The 27,785-nt window shown below is 45.4% G+C and overlaps 2 protein-coding genes across 24 annotated transcripts in view; one reads left to right on the forward strand and one right to left on the reverse strand.

The window, feature by feature from the left end:
• GALNT11 (polypeptide N-acetylgalactosaminyltransferase 11) overlaps positions 1-17,052 on the forward strand; it is a 55,215-nt gene extending 38,163 nt beyond the window's left edge. For 3 of the 10 annotated variants that reach the window (XM_055591318.1, XM_055591320.1, XM_055591319.1), the window contains exons 5-13: positions 232-357; positions 542-643; positions 2,513-2,762; positions 10,208-10,340; positions 11,560-11,712; positions 12,036-12,254; positions 13,508-13,612; positions 16,161-16,298; positions 16,501-17,052. In XM_055591318.1, the coding sequence (XP_055447293.1) occupies positions 232-357; positions 542-643; positions 2,513-2,762; positions 10,208-10,340; positions 11,560-11,712; positions 12,036-12,254; positions 13,508-13,612; positions 16,161-16,298; positions 16,501-16,632 (1,358 nt within the window). In that variant the 3' untranslated portion in view covers positions 16,633-17,052. Of the gene's footprint in view, positions 1-231; positions 358-541; positions 644-2,512; positions 2,763-3,295; positions 3,393-10,207; positions 10,848-11,559; positions 11,713-12,035; positions 12,255-13,507; positions 13,613-16,160; positions 16,299-16,500 lie in introns of those variants that run through there. The other 7 variants (XM_055591321.1, XM_055591322.1, XM_055591323.1 and 4 more) reach the window with 7 other exon arrangements.
• A 5,651-nt stretch (positions 17,053-22,703) lies between these two features.
• Positions 22,704-27,785, reverse strand: part of KMT2C (lysine methyltransferase 2C) — a 262,313-nt gene continuing 257,231 nt past the window's right edge. For all 14 annotated transcript variants that reach the window (XM_055591334.1, XM_055591330.1, XM_055591325.1 and 11 more), the window contains 4 exons: positions 26,357-26,473; positions 26,097-26,170; positions 25,724-25,832; positions 22,704-24,697 (listed from right to left, as the gene is read on the reverse strand). In XM_055591334.1, the coding sequence (XP_055447309.1) occupies positions 24,605-24,697; positions 25,724-25,832; positions 26,097-26,170; positions 26,357-26,473 (393 nt within the window). In that variant the 3' untranslated portion in view covers positions 22,704-24,604. The remainder of the gene's footprint in view (positions 24,698-25,723; positions 25,833-26,096; positions 26,171-26,356; positions 26,474-27,785) is intronic.

A 27,785-nucleotide genomic window follows, 5' to 3' on the forward strand; every position in this document is an offset into this window, starting at 1 on the left:
TATGGAAATACAAAAAGTCTGTAAGTTAAGTAACTACTCCTTTGGGCTAGTATTCCAACTCTGATCCCTCATTTTCTTCCTTTCAGGATAAGCTATGTTCTCCTTTTAAAATAAAGCGGCAGATTCTGTAATATTTACTTGAATGCTTGTTGCAAGCACCAGGTACAGCTCTAGAGTGTCTAAAATACCTGTGCACGTGTCTCATGTGGTTTGAACGATCTTCAATTTCAGATGATTTGAAAGGAGAACTAGATGAATACATCCAAAAATACCTCCCTGGAAAAATCAAAGTGATAAGAAATCCAAAGCGCGAGGGCTTGATTCGAGGAAGAATGATTGGAGCAGCCCACGCAACAGGTAGAACTTCCCGTTGGCTCTTGAGTGATGAGAGCTCTCTTCTGCTGCCCTCCTGATTCTGCATCGGTCTGTGGCGAGTGGAGTCTCAGTGGGCACTGGCAGCAGGAGAGATGAGGCTTGTGCAGTTTGGGCAAGGCCTTTCCCTAACGGAGCCCCGTTGTAACTAAGCCCCGTTGTCCCAAAGCCCAGGCCCCAGGAAGGCGAGCTCTGGAGTCCTCACTGGTCCGCTTCTGTTTCTCTTCAGCTACATCATATCGGTTCAGATTTCTGTTTATCTCTATGGAAGGTTGGTGCCGGTAATTTTCATTTACGATCTGAATAAAAGCTTTTCCTTTTTAAAATACATTTATTTAAGTTAAATGAATCTCTTTAAAAATATTAGGTGTCTAATATTTCATGTAGTACCTGGAGATATGGCCCCCCCCCCCCCAAAAAAAAATCATGAAGATGACTTTGGAATTCTGAAACTTTGGTGGGGCATCCCCTCATAGTGAGAAAATCTGCCTTCCCACACACTGCCCTCCTCAGATCACGGGTCATTGGGGCTCACGGTGGGCTTCGCGCTGCTGTCTGCCGCCACCCCTCCTGTACACCCCCTGTCCCGTTTGCGGGGTTCGTTTGCGACTTCGTTTGTACCGTCTTCCTTCTTCCCTCCTCTGTCTTCACCTGCAGTGAACAGAAGCAGTTAACAAATGAGACGGAGCTCCCCTCCGTCCAGTCCACAGTCACATGCAGGTTGAATTCAAGGCTTATGATTTTTCTTCTGTAGAGTTCTAGTCAAATAAAGACTCTGTGACTTGGCTGTTTTGACTTACTGAAGGCATGAGATAGGAAACTGGGGTGTTTGTGGGGTACGGCGAGATCGTGTCACAGAACACTGTACTTTCCCAGTACGTTGTTACTGCAGGCTTTTTCAGGCAACAGTCGTCATCTAGGTTTTTTCTTTATGTTGTGTTGGTCCTTGTTCAAATATAGTTTGGGATCTGTCAAAAAAAAAGTTTTGGGGAAATCGGTCTCAGGTTCAGCGTGACCATGTATTATCTTCCTTCATTTAGTTAAACTGACTTTTATAGAAAAAGTAATATTTTTTGAATTAAGAAAAGCTATTAGTAATTTTCCCCTCAAAGGAACCTTGATAAGAGGTTGAACGATTTGCCTTTCTGTATTAAATGACGTCCGGTGACCTTGTGAAGGTCGTTCACAGGCGCTGAAGGACACGGCCAAGTCCCTGTGACACTGGAGGACTTTCTTGCTGGAGGTTCTGCTGTTGTTAATTGAAATAGGATGCATTGGTTGCTTTATGAAGTCCATGTAAAATCTATATCAATACATTTATTTCATAGATAAAGCTTTGGAATAATAATAATGCTGTCTGATGACGAGATTCTAAGTTTCTCAGGTGTTCAGGAGTAACCATTAAGTTATCAAAGAAACCCTCACTCCTGCTCATGTTTATCAAGCAGAGTTAAAAATGCATGAGAAAATCTTCACGATTTTTATTTTACTGATGAAAAGTGTATCCTGTGGCCCATGAGACTGAGGGAATTAGAAAGGAAATGTGGGAAATGGAGGGCGAGATGGTCACATGGCTGTCGAGTGGTGGATTCACGGGAGCAGGGAGCCATGTGGCAACGTGATGAGCCGGCCACATGGCCCTCACTCCTGAGAATCCTGTGTTGTCGAAATAATCGGTAACGGGGCACGTTTATGAGTCACCAGTGAAAGTGAGCTATGTTCTCTAGCCTCGGTTTGCTGAGGCAGGGACATGTTACATGGTAAATTCACAAATATATCCATTACAATAATTGTAATACAAATAGACACAGCTGACCACTCCTGTTGCACTGCTCCATACCTGGCTGTCAGAGAACTGGATTGCTCTGTGAGCCTCTGTCTTTTTTTTTTTTACTGAGGAGAATATGAATTGTTTGTAACCTTTTTCAAGACTTGCTTTTATGGTCTGTGTATGTTCTTCAGTCGTGGCAGCACGCTTGAAGCAGGATTTCCCGGCTGACGGACTCCCAGGACCGATTTGCTAGCTGGGGCTGGAAGGGTGGCGGTCAGCTTGCTCACCTGCACAGGCGTTCTCTCTGGAGCCGGGGGCCTCTTGACTCGAGAGCGGCGCTGACCTCGGGCCTCTGTGGCTTCCCCGCAGGAGAAGTCCTGGTGTTCCTGGACAGCCACTGCGAGGTGAACGTGCTGTGGCTGCAGCCCTTGCTGGCCGCCATCCGGGAGGACCGGCGCACGGTCGTGTGCCCGGTGATCGACATCATCAGCGCCGACACGCTGGCCTACAGCTCGTCCCCGGTGGTGCGGGGTGGCTTCAACTGGGGGCTGCACTTCAAGTGGGACCTCGTCCCGCTCTCCGAGCTCGGGGGACCGGAGGGAGCGACTGCACCCATAAAGTAAGCTTTCTCCTGTCTGTCGGAAAAGTTCTCCGAAGAGAAAACACGCTCAAAGCTTTGCGGAAAGCACAAGTGTTGGCTTGTTTGTCCATGACAGACTTTTTAGTGCTTGCTGAATTTTATGTACTCTGCCAAGACCTAAGGAAAGATTTATGGATAGAAATTGTCCATGCTCTCAGGATTTATATCTCATTGAGAAAGGCAGAAGTCAACAGTATCCTGGGATAATTGTGTCGGACAGCCAGGAGGCCCCCGTGTTGTGTTGTTTTTATCAGAGCCCGTGGTTACTGCGTTGGTCATAACGCATCTCCAGCCCTTTGCTAGTGTGAGTGGTGCTGTGAAGAACGTTTAGTACACAGCCACAGTTAGGATTTTAGGATGGATTCCCACCAGTAGTGCACAAAGCCATGGTGGTGGTTTAGTCCCTCGGTCGTGTCTGACTCTGTGACCCCATGGACTGTACCCGCCAGGCTCCTCTGTCCATGGGATTCTCCAGGCAAGGATACTGGAGTAGGTGCCATTTCCCTCTCCAGGGGATCTTCCTGACCCAGGAATCGAAGGCAGGTCTCCTGCGTTGCAGGCAGAGGCTTTACCGACTGAGCTACAAGGGACGCACCACACAAAGTCATAGTATGTGAATTATTTTCAGTTTTCATCCACATTCTCGACTATTATAAATCTGCTCCTATATGTTATTTCTCCTTATTTCTGTTTTGTTCTAAATTTCTCATGTCAATCTCATGTTTATTTGTATTTATACTTTTTTAAGTTCTTGGGTCTGTTCTTTTTTTAAAGAAGTTTTTTATTGTGAAAAATGGCATATGTAAAAAAGTACATATCTGTGTGTGTGTGTATGTATGCCTACAACTTAGTAAATGATTGTAATGTGAACACCTGTGAAACTCTGCCCAGGTCAAGAAATAGCACCCGCACGGCCTCTGTGCCTCTCCTGGCCACAGCCCCTGGCCTGGCCCCCAGAGGCATCACTAACCGGACCCTCATCGTTCCCTTGCTCTCCTGTAGTTTCACCTCCGATGTATGCCTAAACAGGGTAATTTAGTCCAGTTTTCCCAGCTCTCAGACTTCATGAAAATGAAGCTGTGACTCATCTTGCTTTTAGTCACATTGCTTTAAAAGCCTCTGTGCTGCATTACATAGCTGTAGTTGAATCATTTTTATTGCTTTTTATAATTATTATATTAACACATCATAACATTTATCCAGTTACTGTTGGGTTGTTTTCAGTTTTTTTATTTCCGTTATACACACTACTGTTCTCAGCATTATTTTTAATGTATTGTTTACTTGGAGGAAAGTTGCTCTCCAATGTTGTGTTGGTCTCTGCCATACAACAACGCAGACCAGCCCATATCGTCCCTCGCCCTCCCATCCCAGCCCTCTACGTCATCAGAGAGCCAGGCTGCGCTCGCCGTGTTACACAGCAGCGTCTCACCAGCTGTTTGTTCTACACATGATGGTGCATACGTCGAAGCTACTGCCTTCATTCGTTCCACGTTCTCCTTCCCCCCGTATCTGCAAGTCCGTTCTCTACACCACGTCCCCAATTCCTTTCCTGCAGATGGGTCCATCAGTACCATTGTGCTGGATTCCATGCTGCTCTTCTGTCACTAAGTCATGTTCAACTGTTTGTGACCCCATGGACTGCATCACAATAGGCTCCTCTGTCCTCCACTATATATATACACACTGCTGTTGCTAAGTCGCTTCAGTCGTGTCCGACTCTGTGCGACCCCATAGACGGCAGCCCACCAGGCTCCCCCGTCCCTGGGATTCTCCAGGCAAGAACACTGGAGTGGGTTGCCATTTCCTTCTCCAATGCATGAAAGTGAAAAATGAAAGTGAAGTTGCACAGTCATGTCCGACTCTAACGACCCCATGGACTGTAGCCTACGAGGCTCCTCCGTCCATGGGATATACACACTATATATAGCTAAATATATTTCTGTGTGTGTTTTAATATATATTTGTTTTTCTGATTTACTTCACTCTGTATAACAGGCTCTAGGTTCATCCACCACTGGAACTGACTCACATCCGTTCTTTTCATGGCCGAGTGATAGTCCACTGTATGCATGTACCGCATCTCCTTCACCCAGTCACCCATCTGTAGATGGGCATCTCGGCTGCTTCCGACGTCCTGGCGACTGTAGACAGTGCTGCAGTGAGCACTGGGGTACACGTGTCTTTTAGAGGTGTAGCTTTCTCAGGGTATGTGCCCAGTAGTGATTGCTGGGTCATGTGGTAGATTTATTCCTAGTTTTTAAGGAATCTCCATACCGTTCTCCATGATGGCTCTATCAGTTTACATCCCTACCAAGAGTGTAGGGTGGCTACCTTTTCTCAGCACTCCCCAGCGTTTATTGTTTGTAGCTTTTGGGATGATGGCCATTCTGACTGGTGTGACGTGATACTTCATTGCAGTTTTGATTTGCATTTCTCTAATAATGAGTGATGTTGAGCATCTTTTCATGTGTTTACCAGCCATTTGTATGTCTTTGGAGAAATGTCTGTTTAGGTCTTCTGCCCATTAATTGATTAGGCTGTTTTTCTGATACTGAGCTGTTATGAGCTGCTTGTATATTTTGGAGGTTAATGTTTGTCAGTTGTTTCATTTGCAATTATTTTCTCCCATTCTGAGGGTTGTCTTTTTTTCCCCTTTCACTGAGGCTTGTTTTTTAATCTTGTTTCCTTTGCTGTGTAAAAGCTTTTCAGTTTAACTAGCCCCCCTTTGTTTGTTTTTATTTCCATTACTCTAGGAGGTGGGTCAAAGAGGATCTTGTTATCATTTATGTCAAAGCTGTACTGCACATGTTTTCCTCTAAGAGCTTTATAGTTTCTGGCTTCAGTGGCAACCCCCTCCAGTATTCTTGCCTGGAAAATCCCAAGGATGGAGGAGCCTGGTAGGCTGTAGTCCATGGGATCCCAAAGAGTCAGACATGACTGAGCAACTTCACTTTCACTTTACATTTAAGCCTTTAATCCATTTTTAGTTTATTTTTGTGTATGGTGTTAGAAGTTTTCTGGTTTCATTCTTTTACATGTAGCTGTCCAGTTTTCCCAGCACCACTTACTGAAGAGGCTGTCTTTTCTTCATTGTTCTTGCCTCCTCTGTCAAAGAGAAGGTGCCCATAGGTGCGTGGGCTTATCTCTGAGCTTTCTGTCTTGTTCCATTGAGCTGTATTTGTTTTTGTGTGGATACCATACTGTCTTGGTGACTGTAGCTTTGTAGTGTAGTCTGAAATCAGGAAGGTTGATTGCTCCAGACCTGTGTTTTCCCTCAAGATTGCTTTGGCTGTTTGGGGTCTTTTGTGTTTCCATACAAATTGTGAAATTTTTTGTTCTGTTATTAATAGTTCTGTGACAAATGCCATTGGTAGTTTGATAGAAATTGCATTGAATCTGTAGATTGCTTTGGTATAGTCATTTTCACAACATTGATTCTTCCAATCCAAGAACATGGTATATTTCTTCAGCTGTTTGTTGTCTTTGGTTTCTTTTATCAGTGTCTTATAGTTTTCTATATACAGAAAACTATATACTTGTATATAGTTTAAACTTGTATTAAACTGTATACAGAAAACTATATATACTTGTCTCTTTAAGTAGGTTTATTCCTAGCTATTTTATTCTTTTTGTTGCAGTGGTGAATGGGATTGTTTCCTTAACTTCTCTGATTTTTCATTGTTAGTATGTAAGAATGCAGGGATTTCTGTGTATTAATTTTGTATCCTGTGACTTTACTATATTCATTGATTAGCTTTAATAATTTTCTGGTGGAATCTTTAGAGTTTTCTATGTGTAGTATCATGTCATCTGCAAACTGAGAGTTTTACTTCTTTTCCAATCTGGATTCCTTGTATTTCTTCTTCTTCTCTGACTGCCGTGGCTAGGACTTCCAAACGATGTGGAATAATAGTGGCGACAGTGGGCACCTTGTCCTGTACCTGATCTTAAATACTTTCAGTTTTTCGCCATTGAGAATAATGTTTGCTATGCCTTTATCATGTTGCGGTAGGTTCCTTCTGTGCCTACTTTCTGGAGAATTTTTATCATAAATGGGTATTGAATTTTGTCAAAGCTGTTGTCAGCATCCTTCTTCATGGCTTCGGGTTTGCAGGAGTGAAGCTGCCCAGTCATAGGCATGCCTGTCTTCACTTGTAGTCGAGAGCACTTTGCCCACACCTCCCACTGGAATGCCGCTGGCTCCTCAGCTGGCCTTCGGGTACTTGCCAGCTTCCTTTCATCCGAAGCCGATTTGGAGGGGAGGCTGATGGAGACCCAGCCAGCTCAGGTTGCTGACCTGAGTTCCTGGCAGGGTGGGGTGTCTTCTGCTCTTAGACTTTGTGGCAGTTTTCTGGGAAGTCCATGGAGACACCCCCAGGTCTTGTGTCTTCACAGGCTGGCAGCCCTTCTTCCTGCCAGGGCGTTCAGTGTGGTGCTCTGCCCACCTCTGCTCCCGGCCCTGCAGGTGGGAGTCTGGTAACGAGCGCCTCTCGGAGAGCAGGGCTGCCCGTGGGGACGCTGCCCGTCTGTGCCCTCCCGTTCTGGGACTGGAGGCAGGCCAAGTGCCAACTCCACTTTAGGTGCCTTCGCCAGGGCGAGGAGGATCCTTAGACTGTCCTCCGTATTCTCAGTCTTTGTTTTAGTGCAGTGGTCAGTTTCTTCATCATCTTCATGGGTGGGTGTGTTTAATTTTTGATATCATTTTTAATCAAAAGCATGTATTCACAGTAATGTATCACAGTATAGAACAGTTCAGGATGAGAAGTGACCAAGTCTACCCCCGCCCCACTCTCAGTCCTGCCCCCCAGAGGCAGCCTTTCACCCGGTTTTATTTCCTGGTCTTCTGTTTACTTCCTGAACTGTAAACGGTAGTATGTGTAGTCCTCTTTCCAACATCACACCAACTTCAGACCTGCTCTGCTGGGAAAAGGAAGACGCAGTTCATTTTACATCACTCCAGGTACTCCTTCTCTCTTCCTGTTGCAGTGTGGTTATTTTGTTTCTGTATTGGTTCTTTTTGATACTTAAAAAAAAAAAAATTGTTTTTTTGTTCTGACTCTTGACAGCATCATGTGACACCCTTCTCTGAATGGTAAGGATAAGCTCTTCCACTCTCAATATAGCAAGGTTGCTAACTTCTTGAGTTGTATGTTTAAATTTTTTTAATTTTTAGCCTTTTTTCTTTTCATATATATATATATATATATATTTAAAGATGGTAAGTTTTCTTCTAATCATAGCCTTAGCTGCATCCCACAAATTGTGATGTACATATCATTTTAAATTGTCATTTATTTAAAAATGTCTTCCTTGTTGTGTTTTTTCTGACCTGTACTTTATTTGGCAGTACATTGATTATTTTACAGGCATATAGAAATTCTGTAGTCGTTATTTAATCCTAGCTTACAGTGTGGTCAGAATCTGTATTTTCTGCAGTTGTCAAGATGGGATTCAGCATCTGTTGGGTCAAGTTTATTGTGTTGTGAAAATACTCTTTTTAAAAAATGTATATGTTTTATCAGTTGTTTAAAATGGTGGATTAATTTCCCACTACAGCTGTGTGTTTGTTTCTCCTGGTAATTCTTTATATATTTTCCTCATATATTTTGAGGCCATGTTAATAGATGCATGACAGTTTAGAATTGTTCTGTATTCTTTTCTCTTTGCCCTTTTGGTCTGAATTCCGATTTATTATTCTGTTCCCAACGGCCACCCATTATTAAACATTATATACATTCTCACGTTCTGTTCTTAGTGGGTAATTAGAGAATATAACCTTCATCCATGACTTATCAAAGTGTAATATAAACTGGTACTTTCTCCAGACAGAGCAAGGATCTCACAATGTTCCTCCTACCCCAGTTACCCACCTCAGATTGTGTTGAATATGGGTGTGTATGTTTAACTCCACAAGCCACTTTTTGTGCAGGTGTTACTCATTCAGGTTTAGCTGTATAGTCCCCTCTTATCCTTTCTGCGTCTGCAAGCTCCCCCCTAGGGTCTGTTTCCATTCTGACCCAAGGACACATGTTTCTGTCTGTTTTTGCTGAAACTTCAGGTGCGATTACTCCTCCTTTTCTGAAAATGTCTTTGTTTCATCATTATTTTGCAAAATAATTTTACTTGATATTCAGTTCTAGATTGGCAGATGCGTTCTTAGGGCTTTGAAGGTATTGTTCAAGAACTTTCTGGCTTCTGTTTCTGGTGAGATGTCAACAACTGTCTTATTTTTGTTTCTTTTGAAGGCAATCTCTGTTCATCGGCTGCTTACATTTTTTTTCTGTCATTGTCAGAGTGTTTTTCAGATATGCATAAATTTGGTTTATTGATAGCATCTAATTATCTGCCAAATTCTCAGTCTTGTCTTTTATGCTTGAACATACTGAGCAGTTGTTAGTCTCTGCCTGATAGAACTGTTGTCTGAAACCCCTGCCCGTATTTCTGTTTTAGATCGTTTCTCTTTTTTACTTTCGTGTGATTTATCTTCTTGATTGCCTGGTTATTTGTTAGTTTGCTTGTTTATTTCTAATGGCAGACATTGTATATGAAAAATGATAGAAACACATTCATACACGGGCAGCGTCTTCTCCTGCAGAGAATATTGTGTCTCTCTGAGAAGCAGCTCAGGACTAGACCCCATGACTCCTGGTGCAGAGTTCCAGGAAGTGAGACTGAAATCCAGGCTGGAGTCTCTGTGGGAGCCAGTCTGCATCAGGTTCTCACAAACACAGGGTTTCTCCGCTGTGGCAGGATTGACCTTCGGGGCCAGATGGTTCTTCCTGGGGGGGGTGGTGGGCAGGGATGGGGGGCTCTCTAGTGCATCTCAGGGTATTTAGCAGCACCCCTCCCCCTGAACTGTGACAGCTGAAAATGTCTCCACACTTAGTGAAGCGTCGGCTTGAGCACCACTGGTCTACCACATTTGCGTCCAGGTCAAAGGGTGGCGTTTGTCGGGTCTCTCGTCAGGCCCTGGAGCCCAGTTTTTATCCCAGGGGCTCTGGGCCTGTCAACAGAAGTTAAACAGTTCAGGTGGATTCCTGTCAACCATAGTCATAAGAAAAAAAGGACTTGTGATGCTTAGAAAGGTAGCCTTTACTTGCCAGCTGTCATGATCTAGAAAACTTAATGAGGCAGCACAGCTCATTCCCTCATAAATTAAACATTGCAGAATAGTTCATGTAGTTTTTATTGTTGCTGTTGTTCAGTCACTCAGTTATGTCCGACTCTTTGTGACCCCATGGACTGCACCCCACCAGGCTTCCCTGTCCTTCACCGTCTCCGGGACCTTGCTCAAACTTAAGGTCATTGAGTTGGTGACATGACTTTTTATTAGTAATGTTCTAAAACTGCACCGAATTTTTTGAAAAAACAAGTAGATAATTGACTATAGAATTGGTACAGTAACTGTCTTCCCTTTCTAGGTCACCTACAATGGCTGGAGGATTGTTTGCCATGAACAGAAACTATTTCAATGAACTTGGACAGTATGACAGTGGCATGGATATCTGGGGAGGAGAAAATTTAGAAATATCATTTCGGGTAAATTTTTTTTTGGTATGTTAATTGTGCAGTGAAATATAATTTTCATCTGTGATCCCATATTTACTCTTACTATTTCACCATAATTTATGATATAGATAATACCATTCAAAATAGCAAAAGCCTCTGAGAAGCCTTATATTTATTTTACAAGAATTTTAAAGTGATAGGTGGTATAAATTTAGAGGTCTTTGTGTGCACTGACTCTAGAGTTTTGTTTTCCCTTTGTCCATTAATCTCGGTTGATGGCCTAGGATACATATGCAGTTCTGGTCGTCATATTCTCCTGACTGCCTGAGGTCACCCTTGTTTACACTTGTCTCCTGGAGAAGTTTTACTAATAGCTCCCCTTTACTTTCAGGAGTAGCCCAGATGATAATGGTAAATTATATTTGCCCCCTGCATAGACTACTGAATCCTTTGTATACACAGATTCCTCCAACCTACAGAAGAAATTCACCTTTCACAATCTCTTCGCTCATTGCTGAGGCTGGAAAGATGACAGTCGTGGGTGGGCTCTGTGGCTCAGGGAGCTGTGCTAGCGGTTAGGACACAAGCTTTGGAAAAGGTGGGAAGAGGGCAAGGCCCGAGTGCGGAGTTCTTGCTCTCGTCCCCATCTCCTGGTGTGTCACGGGACCCCCGTTCAGATACCGTAATACCTTGTGTATGTCGTTTTGTATCTTTGCAAATGTATTGATCCCAGTTTTTCTTACATAATCTTTACAATTTGTGAGCTGTAACAGATATTATTAGTCTTTGTAGATAAGGTAACTGAATCTCATAAAAATTAAAATAACTAAATAAAGTGACTCAGTCAAGGGCAGAATTTAGACCAGAACTAAGATCTTCTGACTCTCTGTATTTTTTATAAAATAATATTTTTCTAAAAATGTGTGTATTTTATGAGAAAGTACGTGTGAAACTGAGCTTAGAGGACTGATTAGCATTCTTCGTCCCTAAGTCCTGAAGGTCAGCTTCCTTGTTCTGTCAAAACATCATGTCTGGGAAGACAGTTTTAGATGTAGGAGAGTAAAAGAATGTCAAAGTGTTTTAGGGTTTTGTTTCTTTTTAATCATAAAGACAGATAATTTAAAAATACGTGCTTTGACTGTATTCTGCTAAGACCCCTTGCAGGGTCTCAGAGACCTTTTTAGTAGAGGTTAATCTCATGAAAGCTGTGTGCTGACCCCGCAGCGCTGTGGGCACTATTAACATGTGTTCTGCTTCTGACCAGATCTGGATGTGTGGGGGTAAGCTGTTCATCATCCCTTGCTCTAGAGTCGGACACATTTTCCGGAAAAGGCGGCCGTACGGGTCCCCCGAGGGCCAGGACACCATGACGCACAACTCCCTGCGTCTGGCACACGTGTGGCTGGATGAGTACAAGGTGAGGCCCGGCCTCGGGAGGCTGCAGACGAGCCGCTCACCCGGGGACGGGGCGCCGGCTGCTTCTCTCCTGGTCTCCTTTCTCTACCCAGGCTTTGACTCGGTTTTTTTATTCTGACTCCTTTTTAACTCTGCCAAGTGTCTCGTCTGAGAGGTCATGAGCCGGTGTCGGAGGACGCCCGGCTCCCCTCTCTGAGCTCTTGTGACTCCTGCAGAGCCAGGCTCCTCCTCAGCCCCTGCTTCCTCTCCGCTTCTTCTCTGATGACTTTACTGAGGTGACTAAAAAAACCCGTTCACTTACTTTTTTTTTTTTTTTTAATTCAGGAGCAGTATTTTTCCTTAAGACCTGATCTGAGAACCAGAAATTATGGAAACATCAGTGAGCGTGTTGAATTGAGGAAGAAGCTGGACTGTAAATCATTTAAATGGTATTTGGATAACATTTACCCGGAGATGCAGATATCTGGGCCCAATGTCAAACCCCAGCAACCCATTTTTATCAACAGGGGGCCAAAACGCCCCAAAGTCCTGCAGCGCGGAAGGGTAAGAAAGTGATTCTATCCCAGTGTTTCAGTAAATGTTGTCTAATAAAATAAACAACATTGTATACTTCATAGAATATTTAAGATAGGCCTTAGCTTGCTTTTCATTACCTATTTTTTAGGAGAATTTCCTCTATTCAGGTATATTTAGTATCTTTGTTGTTTATATTAAGATCCCTTACCTGCCGGTTTTAGAGAAAACACAGCACATTCTTTAAGCTGTGGGCTAGCTTCCAAGAGGCTATAAATGTGAAGACACAAGGACATTGTACGTGAGTGTAAAATTCATCTGGCAGAGCCCAGAAAGGAGACTGAAAGGGGAAATGGGGCCACTGTGGACGGGAAGGGAGAAGTGGTGGCTCGGGTTCCGGTGTGGCGTGACGGCAGACCACACGCCCCGTGTCCTGGCTCTTTCAGTGGCAGCAGCTCTTCAGTGGCTGGAATGAAGCCTGGAGCTTTCTCCTCTTTTGTTGTCTCTGCCTTATAAAAGTCCTTGAGATGTTTATTACTATGTACTTTCCCTTTAAGTAAAAATGAGTGCATATCATATAGTTGAAATCCCTGTTGTTACTGCCTTGCATATGTAATCACATTTAACCTTCAAACTGATCACTTTGGGCTTCCCTGCTAGCTCAGCTGGTAAAGAATCTGCCTGCAATGCGGGAGGACCCTGGTTCAATCCCTGGGTCAGGAAGATCCCCTGGAGAAGGGCATGGCAACCCACTCTGGTCTTCTTGCCTGGAGAATCCCATGGACAGAGGAGCCTGGTGGGCTACAGTCCATGGGGTTGCAAAGAGTTGAACACGGCTGAGCAACAAAGCAAGCACTGACCACTTTGCCTGGACGAGACACTCTCTGATGTAAATCTTTGCAGTTCCTGTGGTGTTTACAGTCTGTATTTATCCCCACTCGGGTGTGTGTGTTGATTGAACCAGGTACTGGCTGTTTCCACTTCTTGTTTCTGTTTACTCAGTGTCATCTTTGGTGCAGAGATGGTAAATTTGATTTCCTTCCTCCCTTGGAACAGATGAGAAATCTTGTATCTTTAGGTGGAATTTCTACTTGACACCACCTGCGTATGTTGTTAAAATTGACTATAACCTTGAAGTCTCTGTTGTGATGATCCTATGTGCTGAAGCCAGAATTCAGTAATAAAAAATGCTTCTCTTTTTAGGACGTTGCAAATCCATACCTTTGAAATAGTATATTCATCCATACGTACCATGTTGTTAGGAGCAGTCTCTTCTTTTCCAGCTCTATCACCTTCAGACCAGCAAGTGTCTGGTGGCCCAGGGCCGCCCGAGTGACAAGGGGGGCCTCGTAGTGCTGAAGGCATGTGACTACAGCAACCCAAACCAGGTGCGTGATGCCCGCGGCGGGGTCCTTCAGGGAAGTGCCTGCGGTCACTCTTGAGGGTGGGGCGGGGGGAACAGACATCAAGGTTTTACTCTGACTTTCCTTCTGTAGTTTTGGGTTTGTTTTTAATGAGGCATAGTTGATTTATGATGTTAATTTCCACCGTACAGGAAAGAGGGATACATACATATTATACATATGTCTTCACTCTCTTCTCCATTATGGTTATCACAGGATGTTGAATCGAGTTCCCCGTGCTGTACGGTAGGACCATGTTGTATCTTAATAGTTTGCATCTGTTAATCCCAAATTCTCAGTCCATTCCTCTCCCCACCTGGCAACAAGTGTGTTCTCTGTGGATCTGTTTCTGCTTCATAGACAAGTTCATTAGTGTCCTATATAGATTCTGCATATAAGTGACATTGTACGGTATTTTTCTCTGACTGGCTTCACTTAGTAGGATAACCTCTAGGTCCGTCCACGTTGCTGCAAACGGCGTTATTAGGGCTGAGCAGTAGTACCATTACACCCACATCATCCTTACCCGTCCGTCCCTCGGTGGACGTTTGGGTTGCTCCACGTCTTGGCCACCGTGAGCAGTGCTGCTGTGAGCACAGGGCTGCACGGCTCTGTTTGAATTAGTTTTGTCCAAATATGTGCCCAGGAGTGGGACTGCTGGGGCATGTGGCGACTCTAGGGTTAGTTTTTTGAGGCCCCTCCCATACTGTTGCTGCACCAGTTCACTTTCCCATCAACAATACAGGAGCGTTCCTTTGCTGCACACCGTCCAGCACGTCACGTGTACGCTTTTAATGGCGGCCTGTCTGACGGCTGTGTGCTGGCAGCGCACTGTGGTTTGTGGGTTTTCTAATAACGAGCGGTGTGAGGACCGTCTCCTGTGGCTGCTGGCCATCGGTATGTCTTTAGTCTTCTGCCCATTTTTTGATTGGGTGGTTTGTTGCTGCTGTTGTTAAGTTGTATTAACTATTTTTGTATTTTGGAAAATTAAGTCATCAGCTGCATCATCTGTGAGTATTTTCTCCCAGTCCATACGTAGGCTGTCGTTTCATTTCGCTTATGGTTTCCTTTGCTGTGTAAAAACTTTGTAGGTTTGGGTAGGTCCCATTTGTTTATGTTTGCTTTTCTTTTACTTTGGAAGGCTGACCTAAGAAAACACTGGTACAATTAAAATGTCAGTGTTTTGCCTATGTTCTCTTCTAGGAGTTGTATGGGGTCATGTCTTACATTTTAAGTCTTTTAGCGTATGGTGTAACTTCTTTGATTTACATGGGGCTGTCGAACTTTCTCAAACACTGCTTGCTGAAGTTAAATTGTTGTTTAGATTGGGAATGATTTTAGAGATCATTAATTTGTTGTCTCCTGTAGTATTTTGTTTAGAGCATTCTTCTCAGTTACACAGAATGAATTTGAAGTATATAAATTGAAAGCCATATGGATTTATTAGAAATGGCAAAGTACACCTTCTTTCAAGTTTTCTGTGGAACTGAGTTTTCCTCATTTTTAGTAGTTCAGAGGGAACCACAACAAAATGTCAATTCCTGTCATTCACATAATTTATTCTCACACTGTGTGTGTCCTTTCAGTGACTCTGAGTGGCGGACGGGGTCGTTCAGGAATGGAAAGAACACCTGGGCCACTTTTGGATAGATTTCAAAGCATGCAGTTTCATAACAGCATATTTCTAGAGTCCAGGCACACTAAGATGTCAACATACTGGAAAACACGGTTGAAAAAGACTTTGTGCCACATCTGGGTGCGAGAGCTGTCCGTATTGTGGACAGGGAAGTGAACTGTAGTGAGGATGAGATGACTGAAATTCATTCCAGAAAAACGTTAAGACGTTTGCGGAGGTGGAGTGATTCTGTCCATACTATGCTGTGACTGCACAGAATTGTACTAAACACCCCAGCCACGTGTGGCTGTTGAAATTTAAACATTTTAACCGTCCATTTCCAGTTCTCATCAGCCACACGTGGGCCGCTGGCTCCTTTGTCAGACAGCGTAGGCGATGTTCTGTCACAGCAGCAGTGATGGGCAGCCCTCGCCCCGTGTTACGGCTCAGCACACACGTCTTGGACCCATGTGAGAAAGCAGCGATATTCAGAGGATAGGAGAAAATGTTTTCCTTTTCGATTTACCGATGCTGCATGTTGGAGAAAAATTATTCATTGCACTTATCCATTTCAGCCACACCCAGGCCTTTGTTTTTCCTGAAAAAACTGAGACCATAAAGATCATCAGTGAAACCAGGCCCTGGGATTAGAGTATAACATTCTAGGCCGATGTGATGAGGAATGTGGACCTCATAATAAAAGCCCTGAGTCTTCTGCGTACACAGGGCAAAGCAGCAGCCTCGCTGGGCTCCCGCCGTCCTTACACAGACCCAGAGTTAAAGCAGTGTAAAATGCTGGGATCTTCAGTCGGTCAAGTCAGTCCACTCCTGCACGAAATGTGCGAAGGGTCGTGCAATCTGAATTTCAGAACCTAAAGCAAAATTTGAGGTTTTAACATTTTTTTTTTTCTTCCTTAGGTTTGGATTTATAATGAAGAACATGAGTTGGTCTTAAATAATCTCCTTTGCCTGGATATGTCAGAAACTCGCTCCTCTGACCCCCCGCGGCTCATGAAGTGCCACGGGTCTGGGGGCTCCCAGCAGTGGACCTTTGGGGTGAGGAACTTGCCTGATGGTGGCGGGAGGTGTGAGGGCTCATGGTCTAGCTTGCAGATGGTGGTTCTGAGTGTGCAGCAGCCCACAAGTCATCTTCTGTTCCACATCCCGTCGAGATTTTTGCTTCCTCTTTACCCTATTCTGGCAGTAAGTTTTTTTAACACAAGTAATTGGTGGTGGTTTTTCTCTGCTTTATTTTCAGAGGAGTAACAGGCTGTACCAGGTATCAGTGGGCCAGTGCCTGCGAGCAGTCGATCCGCTGAGTCACAAAGGCTCTGTTGCCATGGCGATCTGTGATGGCTCCCCCTCACAGCAGTGGCATTTGGAATCTTAAGGTGGACGGAACAGTGACTGTCGTGCTTATCCCCACCACGGAGCTGAAGAAGTATGCTTCCCCAAGAGGCTGAAGTCATTTCTGGACTGCTGTTAAGGAATTTCCTCCTTATGGTGGGAAACCAGAATGCAGTGTTAACTCTTTGAGAAAGTCAGGTTTGTGTAGAAGGATAAAGCCCAGGAGATTAATGTGTCTGTTCAGAAACTTGTCGTGATTTCCCTTCTTAGATTTCATAGGTGATGGTTAATTTTTAAATTTCTACTACCATGTTCTGAATAATTTTAAATATACTGAATCCACTTTAAACTTCAGAAGGCATTCATTTATAAGATTATATTTAAGAGGCAGTTAATATTATAAATTATTTTGATGAATATGGTACTGTCCACATTTACATTAAAGGATCCTTTTGAGTATTCACCCTGGGATTCTTTGCTCCTTCTTTCGTCTCGTATGGGAGCCTTTGCTCTGTGTGTGTGTGATACGTGGTAAGAAGCTCACTGAGGTTTGGCTGATGGACCAGTGAGCGAGGTAGGTCCCAGCCCTAAGTGACCTCAGGGGTGTTGGTTTCTTAGCTTGAACCATGTGAGTTGTAAGTATTTAGATTCACATACCTTCAGCCTCCAAGGTGCCTGCGAAACACCCAGGTGGAGTTGTTAAAACAGATCAGGATTTCAGAAGATACATCTCAGAGGTATGAATTTAGGAATCATCTGTATATACCATACATATCCAAATATAAAGTGAGTTTTTTCACTAAAAGTGCATCTCAGGGGGAATTTTTCTTATGTTGAAGCACAAAGCAAAGTTGAAGTACCATATTTGAAACGTGTTACAGGATAATACGTGTATACACACACACTGAACAATTACTTCAAAGGTCAGAATCAATAATCACATTAAATATAATTTGATTAGATATAAACGGGTCCTCCTGAGCCTGGATTGTGCCTGTGTGGCCTCACCAAAGTCTTGAAAACCAAGTCCAGCCCCCATGACATCTTGGAGCAGCTAAGAGGAGAATGAGTGGTCAGGATGGTGAAGCAGAAAGACCCTAAGCTTGCCTCCTCTCACGGGCACACCAAAATTACAACAACTATTTGCAGGAAAACCATTGATGAAAAAGACCAGAACCTATCATCAGAAAAGACCCTCTCCATCCACACGACAACACAGGTAGGATGGAGTCGCCGCCTAGTCCAGTCCATCCCCCAGGTGTGTGACCCACAGACGGGAGGGTGATTACAACGCGGGGTCGAAACCCCACGCTGCGCCCCAGCCCTGGGGTCTTGCACCAGGAAGACAAGTCCAGTTTACTTCCAGGAGTCACAGAGAGCCGGGGGAAGCAGAGACTTCACCCGAGAAGACGCACACACTCTGGGACCCAGGGCAGAAGCAGTTAATTGCAACAGAGCCTGGGGCAGACAGACCTACCTACTGCTCTTGCAGAGTTCCCAAAGAGGCAGGAGGCATCCTGGGGACAGACCCTGGTGCATCCATTTCCGGGAGCTTGTTCTATCCTGGGTGTGCTGGTGAACACCAGTTTGGAATTCTCCCACTGGCCCAGCAACCTGCAGGCACATCTCTGACCAGACATCTAACCGGGCACCCACTCATCTAAGACAGGGTGCCTTCAGACCCCCAGGGCTTGGCCCCACACACCAGCACACAGGCAGCAGACCTGCTCGAGCTTCAGAACGCGCCTCATCCACTGGCCAAGAGAAAACCACAGCCCTGCAGTCTGCGGACCAGCCACTAGCAATCTGATACCAGCTCTGGGACCCCTGGGCCCTGGAAGCAAACTTGAGGACCTTGCTCTGCCCACCAACAGGCTGGCACTAGCTATGTAAATGGGTCAGTGTCCCCAGTTAGAAGGATAAAAATGTAAGATTCAACTATACGCTGCCTGTAAGAAACTCACTGTAAAGAAGATGATGCAAGTGTTAAAGGATGGGGAGATATATAAATGTTGAACACCCACTGGAAGATATCCAGAGTAGCTAAATTAATATTAGACAAAGGAGATTTCAGAGCAAAGAATACCCCTGGAGACAATACCCCTTTTATAATCTCAAGCATCTATAAACCTAACAACACAACTTCAACTGTGTCACCAAACAAGTGGATGGAACAGGAGGATAAAATGTAAACGCACAACACTGTTAACCAGCTTGACAGAGAACACGCAGCCTTTTCAAGTGCGCATGAAAAATTTACTGACAGAGATCACATTCCAGGACGTTAAAGAAATCAGTAAATTTATATAGATTCAACTCGTGCAAATTACAGTAGCAATCAGTAACAACAGAAATTAGCCAGATAGATGGGTGATACCTGGAAGATCAACCAAGAACTTATTTCCCAATACTCTGTGGGTCCCCAAAGAAACCAAAAGGCTATTTTCAGCTGCCTGAAAATGAAAACACAACATATCACAGACTATAGGATGTAGCTCACTCACTACATGGGAAGTTTATAGAACTGAGTTGTATTAGAAAAGGATAAAGGTTTAAAGTTAACGACAAGCTTCCACCTTAAAGTAGACAAAGTTAGAAAAGCAAAGAAGACATACTAGACAGACATGAAAGAGAAACAACACAAAGTTAATGAAACCAAAGCTGGATTAAGATTATTGATAAATTAGAAATTACCAACATCAATACTGAGTGGCAACGTCACTAGAGATTCTGCAGATGTTAAAAACAGATAAGCAGTGGGAACTCTCCTTCACTGCTGCTGGGAATGCAAAAGGGTATGGCCACTTTGGAAAACAGTTTGGCAGTTTCTTGCAGAGCTAAACGCATCATACGATCAAAAGCCTGCACACGAGATGTTTACAGCCGTTTCATTTGTAATCACCAAAATCTGGAAGCAACTATGATGTCCTTCTGTAGGCGAACGGGTAAACTGCTCCATCTAGACAATGGAGTATTTAGCGCTAAGAAAAAATAAGCTATCAAGTCACAAAAAAACTGGAGGAACCTTTAATGTACGTTACTTAGTGAAAGAAGCCACCCGCAAAGCCTACATACTATATGATTCCAACTCCAGGACATTCTGGAAAAGGGAGAACCACGGAGACAGTAATATATCGCTCATTGCCAGGGGCAGGATGCGGGGAGAAGGATACGGGCAGGGCACAGGACTCTTCAGGCAGGGCAACTACTGCTGTGGAGGAGCCTATCACGCAGGTGGACACACGTCACACAGCAGTCAGAACCCACAGAGCAAGTAAAACCAAGTGTGAAGTGTCATGTCAGCTATGGATGTGGGCGAGAATGATGTGTCGGGGTGGGTGCATCGGTTGCAGCAAAGGCACCCAAAGGAGTTTCTCAGGACCACAAGACAAAACGTCAACACAGAAATGAATCGTGGGAACTCCCTGGTGGTCTGGTGGTTGGGACTCTCGCTGCCAAGGGCCCAAGTTCAACTCCTAGTCAGAGAACTACGTCCACAAGCTGCGCAGCCAAAAAACACAAACATGTTTAAAAAGTGTGTTGTGCCTCTATATAGCTTCCCAGGTGGCTCAGGGGGTGAAGAATCCGCCCGCAGTGCAGGAGGTGAAGGCAGACCTGGGTTGGGTCCCTGGGCTGGGAAGATCCCCTGGAGGAGGAAATGGCAACCCACCCCAGTATTCTTGCCTGGAGAATCCCACGGACAGAGGAGCCTGGCGGACTACAGTCCATGGTGTCGAAGAGAGACTCAACTGAAGCAACTGAGCACATTATAGCAACAGACAGTTCAAAATAAAACAACTGGGATTGTAACTAATTTACAATAGCATCAAAAATATGAAAATAAGATTTGTACAGTGAAAAATACAAAACATTGCTAAGAGAAATTAAAGAAAACCTAAATACATGGACATGAGTTTGAGCAAACTCCAGAGATAGTGAAGGATCTTTATAAAAATGGTACTGAAGTAATTTTCTGTTCCTATAGATAAAAATGAACTTTGACTATCTTATACACAAAATTTATTTCAACATGGTCATAGATCTAAATAAAAGAAAACTATAAAGCTTTTAGAGAAAAATGACAAATACCTCTTCATATAGGAGAGGCAAAGATTTCTTTACTCATTTTAAAGCAGTCATCAAAGATCAATGAATCACTTTATCAAAATTAAAATCTTCTGATGAAGACAACATTGAGAAAGAAGTCTATACACCACAGACTTGTACCTGGATTGTATGAAGTGCTTAAAACTCAATTAATTTAAGGGACGTCCCTGGTGGGTCAGTGCTTGAGATGCCTCTGCCTGCCAATGCAGGGGACACAGGTTCAAGCCCTGGGCCAGGAGGATCCCACGTGCCCCGGAGCAGCTGAGCGTGTGCAGCAGTTATGAGACCGCGCTCTGCAACTGGAGAGGTGACCGCGATGGTGGACAGTGGCAACCAGAGAGCGGCCGACACACGCCACACAGACCCAGTGCTGCCAAAGATAAAAAATTAAACCATTTTCAAAATGGACAGAATACTCACAGACTCTTAAGGAACGATGCATAAAATGGCTCCATGTATGAAAAAGGTTAAATGTCACAGACGGTTATGAGGGAAATACAGAATACAGGTTAAAACCAGTCAGATACCATTAAAGTGGTTAAAACAAACAGAAAGACCAATGTGATGGGTTCTGAGGAAACAGAGAAGGTACCGTGGTGCAGCTTCGGGGTTCCGCCCAGCAGACCCCCACATCCGCTCAGAGCAGGCAATGGCCATGACGCACCTAGGTGACAAGGTCAACTCCAGACAAGTCAACAGCTGAGAGGCCTGTGCGTGACCCACACGTGGGACAGGAAGCAGGAGGAAGCCTCTGGGTAGACTGCTGATCGGGAACAGGGATCGACTGGAAGCGTAGTGCGCTCTTGTAGTGGGAGAGCGAGCCGGGGGGCCTACGGACTGGAATTTGCAGAACAGAATATGGGGCCACCGAGAAAGAGGGTTCAGAAACGTGCAGACGAGTCTCTGAGTCTGGCTCTGTCCGTCTGTCCACGGCTAAGTGTGACCCCCCGAGAATGAGCCTAGAACACATTCCAAGGAGAGACTAACTTGTGGGAAGCTGTGACCTCAACAGGCCAAGGCAGGCCCCTCACCCAACACCCAGGGCACCCGTGTGCCCCCCCAGGTCAGGTTCCTCCTCAGGACGCCTCCAGAACGAGCTTCAAAATGAACCGATGCGCATCAGTAAACTGCCACCAGAAAAAACAAACAGTTTTAAAAATAGCGCAACATAACCCAACACAGCATTAAAGCACGAATTCTGAAACCCAACGAGGATTTCTAGACCTGGAAAGACATCGTCACCAGAGGGGCCCAGAGAAAGCGGCCAGGTTAACGCAGGTCAGAGGCGCTGGCAGCCGGAACCGCCCTGCTCGCAGGCCGGGCGGAGACGCCAGGTCTCCCTCCTTGCCTGCTGGGTGGTGAGAGGCGGGGTGGGATCCGAGGAGGAACGGCTGCCCAAGAAGGGCCTCCCAGCCCGGCCGGACGCTGGCTCATCCAGGCCCATCCCGACGGACAGCTTCGCAGACACGGACGGCTTCCGACGAGCAGCAAACGCCAACCGGTCAGATGACGGATGCCTGGAGGCTTGCTGTAACACCGCGCGGTACAGAAGCTGTTTTAGGCTGTTCACGAAGCACAAGCTGTTGTATAAATTGAGTGGGATTCTAGGCAGTTAAATTCTTAGCAACTCCTTTGAGTTAAATCTGAAATACAACAGGAGAAATAAAGTCTCTACACACAGCAAGTCTGGAAGAGCTGCTTCCAAAAATAAATCAGAGGACTGAATTTAACAATAAAAAGAGACTTTAAACAAGGGAATGAAACACCAGGAAGATTTTTCACTTTGGCCTTGAAAACATCCTAAAAAGAAACCAGTTACCCTTCTTTACCCAACCACAGAAAGAGTCTGTTTGGCCTGAGTTATGAACTTACATCCAAAAAGAAAGAGAAGCAAGTTGACTACATCCACTCACTCAGAAAGGGTAGACCAGCCTGTTGGTTTAGTTCAAACGCTCATCGGTTTCTGAGTTGAGACCGGAACACTAACAGAGACTCAGGCAGCTTAAATAGATGTAAAATATTTTATTTGTAAATGGTGATCTTCTAAATCTGTGTCCACAAATTCCAAAACCCATAACACTCTGTATACTTCAAAAAATTCAATTTTTGCCAACATTAGATACTATTATACAGAACAGAAAACAAAACAAAAACCCGGAGGACAAATACTGGTGGGATGTCAGGATATTGTACAAGAGAAGAAAAATATTCAAGAAACAAATTTCATACAGCTATTTATCAAGAGAAAAATATATACAATTGATTTATTCTGTAAGATAAAAATACATCATGCCATATACATTACAAGTTCAGAACTGCGTCACTGGATATACCAACAGCTTACAGTCCACTTGAATTGTGCACACAAAAACTTCATTTTACACTCAGCCTGTGAAGTGTCAGTACCAGAATTTTAAGTACAAAATAAAAAGCTAACCTGGTTCAAAATGCTGATTAAATTTCTACAAGCAAACACAAAACTCTGTGTGTGTGTGTTTTAATTAAAGAAATGTAAACAAACAGCTCATACGAACACATCTTAAAATTACATCTTCCGAAACCCTACTGCCGGGGTCCTGCAGTTGCAAGCAGTCACATCTCTCCTTTTTTTTTTTTTTTTCAAATTTTTGTGTTAAATAAGCTAGAGAGTTAAATTTGAGTTCCTGCTACATGATCCTAGTATGCTTACATGATTTTTGTTTTGTGTGTGGCTTGAAACAAAGTTCTAATCAAAACTACTTTTGCTGAAGAAAAATTCAGCTTCCATTTGGGGTTGTTTTTAAGCAGTTATTCACAGTTATCACAAATTGTAAAAGCACAAAAAACCTGACTGAAGAAGTAGGGATGCAACAATATAATGTGAAAAAATTAGTTTAAGTTACCAAAACAGCTATAAAAGTTGTAGTCATAGCATACACTCCGTTCTATCAGAAGTAAGGTGTATAAAACAAGTACTAATAGACTGTAGTTTCCAAAAAGCCCCAAACACTCTAGGTGGAAATTTTGGTTATTACATAATTATAATGGCATATTTAATAACAAAATTATATTGTAACATCCCTATGAACATTTTATAAGCACCCGAGCTGCTGCAGAGCCTGGTAGCATTTGGTCAATAACTATTTTTATACTGTATTTTTTTTCTCAAAATATTTACATGTTTGTACAAAGTAACAGGGTTTGTTAGTTTTGCAGGTAACAGCAGCAGCTTGGCTTTCTTCTAACTTTTATTTAAAAATAGCTTCATTCACTTATTCAATAATAAATACAAAAAGTTTCTCTTATTTTACAGAAATCAAAAACTACATAAACTGACTCATGGAATCAAGTATTTAAATGTATTTAGTGCAAGTTATTGTCCCTTAGCTCTATTCCTAAGGAAGTCATCTCAGTACATTCCTTGTTCAGTGGTGTCTACTTTAGTTTTAAAAAACTCCTAAGTCAGAGGGCCTGCCCCTTCCTCAGATAAGGCCGTGGCCAGCACTTTGGACATCTCCCTCTCGCTGGTGATCTCAGTCTTACATTCATAGGAAGGCCCCGCCCTGGGGCAGGGCAGCCGTCGGCTCTTTGCCCCAGTAAAAGTTTATCCTTAGTGAGACTAAAGAAACAAGAGGAAACAAAACCCACCCACAGAAAGAAAAAAGAAAAGAAAGGAAAAGGAAACAAAAAAAGTGCTGGACCATTCTGCAAATCTTCAACCTCGGCAGCTCGGGTCAAGTGGCCTCGGTCGGCTTCCTCCTGGTGCTCCTAACTTAACTCAAGGACCGAGGAAATCAGGACTCCCAGGAGCTAGTTTTCAAAAAAGTCATAAAACAGAAACAAAAACCTCTCTTCTGTCTGCGAAATTCCAACGGTGCGTGGACTCGCTGCTCCCAGGGAGGAGCCGCCCTCCGAGGCGCGGGGTCGCGTCAGTTCATCCACTTGCGGCAATTCACGGCTCCGCAGTGACAGGGGATCTTGTGCTGGTCGTCCTCAAAGTCAAACTTATAGTCATAGCACAGCTGTCCGCAAAGACACACAGTGAGAGGCCGCTCCCGTCCTCAGCCGCCCGGGCTTCCCCCCGCTTCCCGCCCAACGGCAGCGCGGTCACCGGGGACTTCCCCGGGCCTGCGTCTCCCCCGCGTGAGAAGCCCTGTGGTCAGAGCGGCTGCACGCTTGCGGGACGGCCGGCCTCCCCCGGACCCCGAGCCGAGGACGGACAGGCCGCGGCCGGCACGCCACAGGAAGCAGCCCTCCCGCCCCTCGGGGCGCCCCGCGGTCCTGGGGGCTCCCCCTCCTCGCGGCACTCCCACCATCTACAGCTCTTCCCTGAGGACTCAGGGCGGCTCCCTTGCACAATAAAGCAGAGGCTTGGGTGGCGTCAAGGGGGCCCCCGACAACTCGAGCAAGGTGGGGGGCACGGCCAGGAGTGGGGGGCCTCTGCTGTCCCCAGGCCACGCCGCCCGCCTGGGGCACCAGGCCCGGGGCCTCAAATGGGTCCTTTCACATCCAGTTAGTGAGACATGCAAGACGAGCCTTGGGTCAACTTGATTTAAAAAAGCACGTTCTAGTAAGATGACCGCAAAGTACAAGCGTCCTCTCAGGGAAGGGCTGGAGGCTCAACCGAGTGAAGACCCTCGGGTTCCGCACCCCCGTAAAGAGGGGAGGCCCCCACAGAACCTGCCCCGCCGGGCAGCCGCTTCCCAGGGCCCCCGATTCAGCCCCGAAACGTGCTCATCACATCTGTGACCAAGTCGGGGAACATCAAGGCGATGACGGAGGCTGAGGGCAATCCTCACGGGTGACACGCGGGGCGGAGGGAAGGGACGACTAACGGAGGAGCCAGGCTCCAGAAACCTGCTCGCAGAGAACCTGGGAGCGGGTACTGGTCCGGACGGAGTACGAGCACCGGGCTCACCCCGGGGCCACAGAGGCGCCAGTGCCGTGACCTGAGCGCCGTCAGCTCCGCGCAGGCGTCGTTTATCAACGGAGGGCCGCGCGCCGGGGCGCGAGGCGTGGGGAGCGTGGGCGGGCGGGGCGGAGCTTACCTCTTCTCCTTTCTGGATTCTCCGACTGGAGCTGATGATGATCTTGTGGCCGCGCTCGAAGGTCACCACCTCCGCCACGCAGTTGGGCGCACATGAGTGGTTGATGTACCTGCGGGCCAGCAGTCCAGAGATGGCTCACCGTCCAACAGCCGGGCGGGCCCTTCCCACCTGCCCGCTCATAGCACGCGAGCCCACGGACACAGACAGCGGCGCGGCTGCAGGATCCCGCGCCCCGGCCGGCCAGGGAGCCCGGCCCTGGCAGTGAACGTCCTCACCCCGGACCGCCAGGGAATTCCCAAACGCACGGGAAGAACGTTGAGTAAAAACTCCTGCCGTGACTGAAGGGCCCCCCCAACCCTGGCCCCCGCCTCACCTGGCAGGCCCTCCCGTGAGCGTGGCATCGATCACGTGGTCACTGTCCATGCGGAACATGTACACGCCTCGGTTCTGAAAAAGAAACCGACGCCCGTTCGCGTCGCGGGTTAAGCCAGGCTCACTGATCCTGTGACAGCCTCGCAGACGGTAACGCCGACGGAAAAAACGGGGAAAACACACGACTATCCAGGTGTGGTTTCTAGGGTCACAGCCAGCCCTGGCCCCAGGCGCCCCAGGCACAGGAGGGCGCGGGCTCACCTGGGACTCGTAGAGCTTCTCCTTCCTGTTGGCGACCTCGTTCCGAATGATGGTCCCGATGTACTCGATGACCATGGTGTGCTTCTCGATGTCCCGGGCAGCGTATAGGCCCAGCCCCTGTGGAAACGCGCACGCACGCCTCAGAGCCTCTGGCTTCCATGGACAACAGGCCTGCGTGCTCCTTCAGGCAAAGGTCCTGCCCTCAGTCACAGCAGACTCCCTGAAAGGCCCCACCTGGACTCACGTGACCTTTGTACTGACCTCGCTCTCATCTGGACCCTTAACACTGGACTTGATCTTTAATTTTTCCACCTAAAGTCATGATATCACTCCCTTGTTTGTCTTTTTTTACACTAAACCCTGAGGGCATTTTTACAAAGTGTTTCTATCTGGCCATCTTTTCTGGTGGGCTTCCCTGGTATCTCAGCTGGTAAAGAATCCGCCTGCAATGCGGGAGGACCTCGGTTTGATCCCTGGCTTGGGAAGATCCCCTGGAGAAAGGAAAGGCTACCCACTCCAGTATTCTGGCCTGGGGAATTCCATGGACTGTATATGTATAGTCCATGCGGTCGCAGAGTCGGACACGACTGAATGACTTTCACACATCTTCTCCCGTACGTGATATCACACCCAGATCCCACCAACTAAACAGACTAATGGCTTCTGCTGTTTATTTTATCCCACCATGATTTCTAAAAGGACATGAAAAACTTACGAAGCAGGAACAAGGCTAACTAAGGGCCTATTACAATGTGAGTTTCTGCATTCTCAACTAAACTGACCAGAAGACCCCCACCACCGGACACAGTCCTTGTCAAGTATCATCTGGGAATAGATGGTAGGTATGGGGGCTGTTGTTGGGAGACTCTGGGGTGAGAATTAACTTCTGAAAATAAATACTCATGCGGTTTGTGTGTTCAATTCCAGATGTGACTTCGATGTGACAAAGCAGGATATACAAAAAGAAACTGCACGGAGATGAGTACAGCTCAGTGAAAGAGACCAGAAGTCACTGGAAATGAACCGAGAATCCAAACAGCCAGGCACACGCGAACAACTTCATGAAGTAGCTTGGTGGTATTGAAATTCAGTTTAATATGGATGGGTTATATATTATTAAATGGTCCCCACAACTGGTTATTCAACAGAAGAAAAAAAAAAATTGTCTTAAACCACAAAAAATTAAATCACTGAAAGAAAAAGAATCTAAGAAACTACATATGCAATCTACGGTCTTAACCAAGAATAGAAGCTATAGAAAATTATATGTTTGACTGTATAAAAATTAATACGCCTATAGTAAAAAACATTCCACACTTACTGAGGTATTTTCCCCTAAAACACATCTTTTGCCAAATAGTAGAAGTTCTTATAAATTGAAAAATGGACAAAGGATGCGGATATGCAATGCAGTTCACAGCAAGAAACA

This window comes from Bubalus kerabau, chromosome 8 (assembly GCF_029407905.1).
Source record: "Bubalus kerabau isolate K-KA32 ecotype Philippines breed swamp buffalo chromosome 8, PCC_UOA_SB_1v2, whole genome shotgun sequence".
Classification (NCBI taxonomy): domain Eukaryota; kingdom Metazoa; phylum Chordata; class Mammalia; order Artiodactyla; family Bovidae; genus Bubalus; species Bubalus kerabau.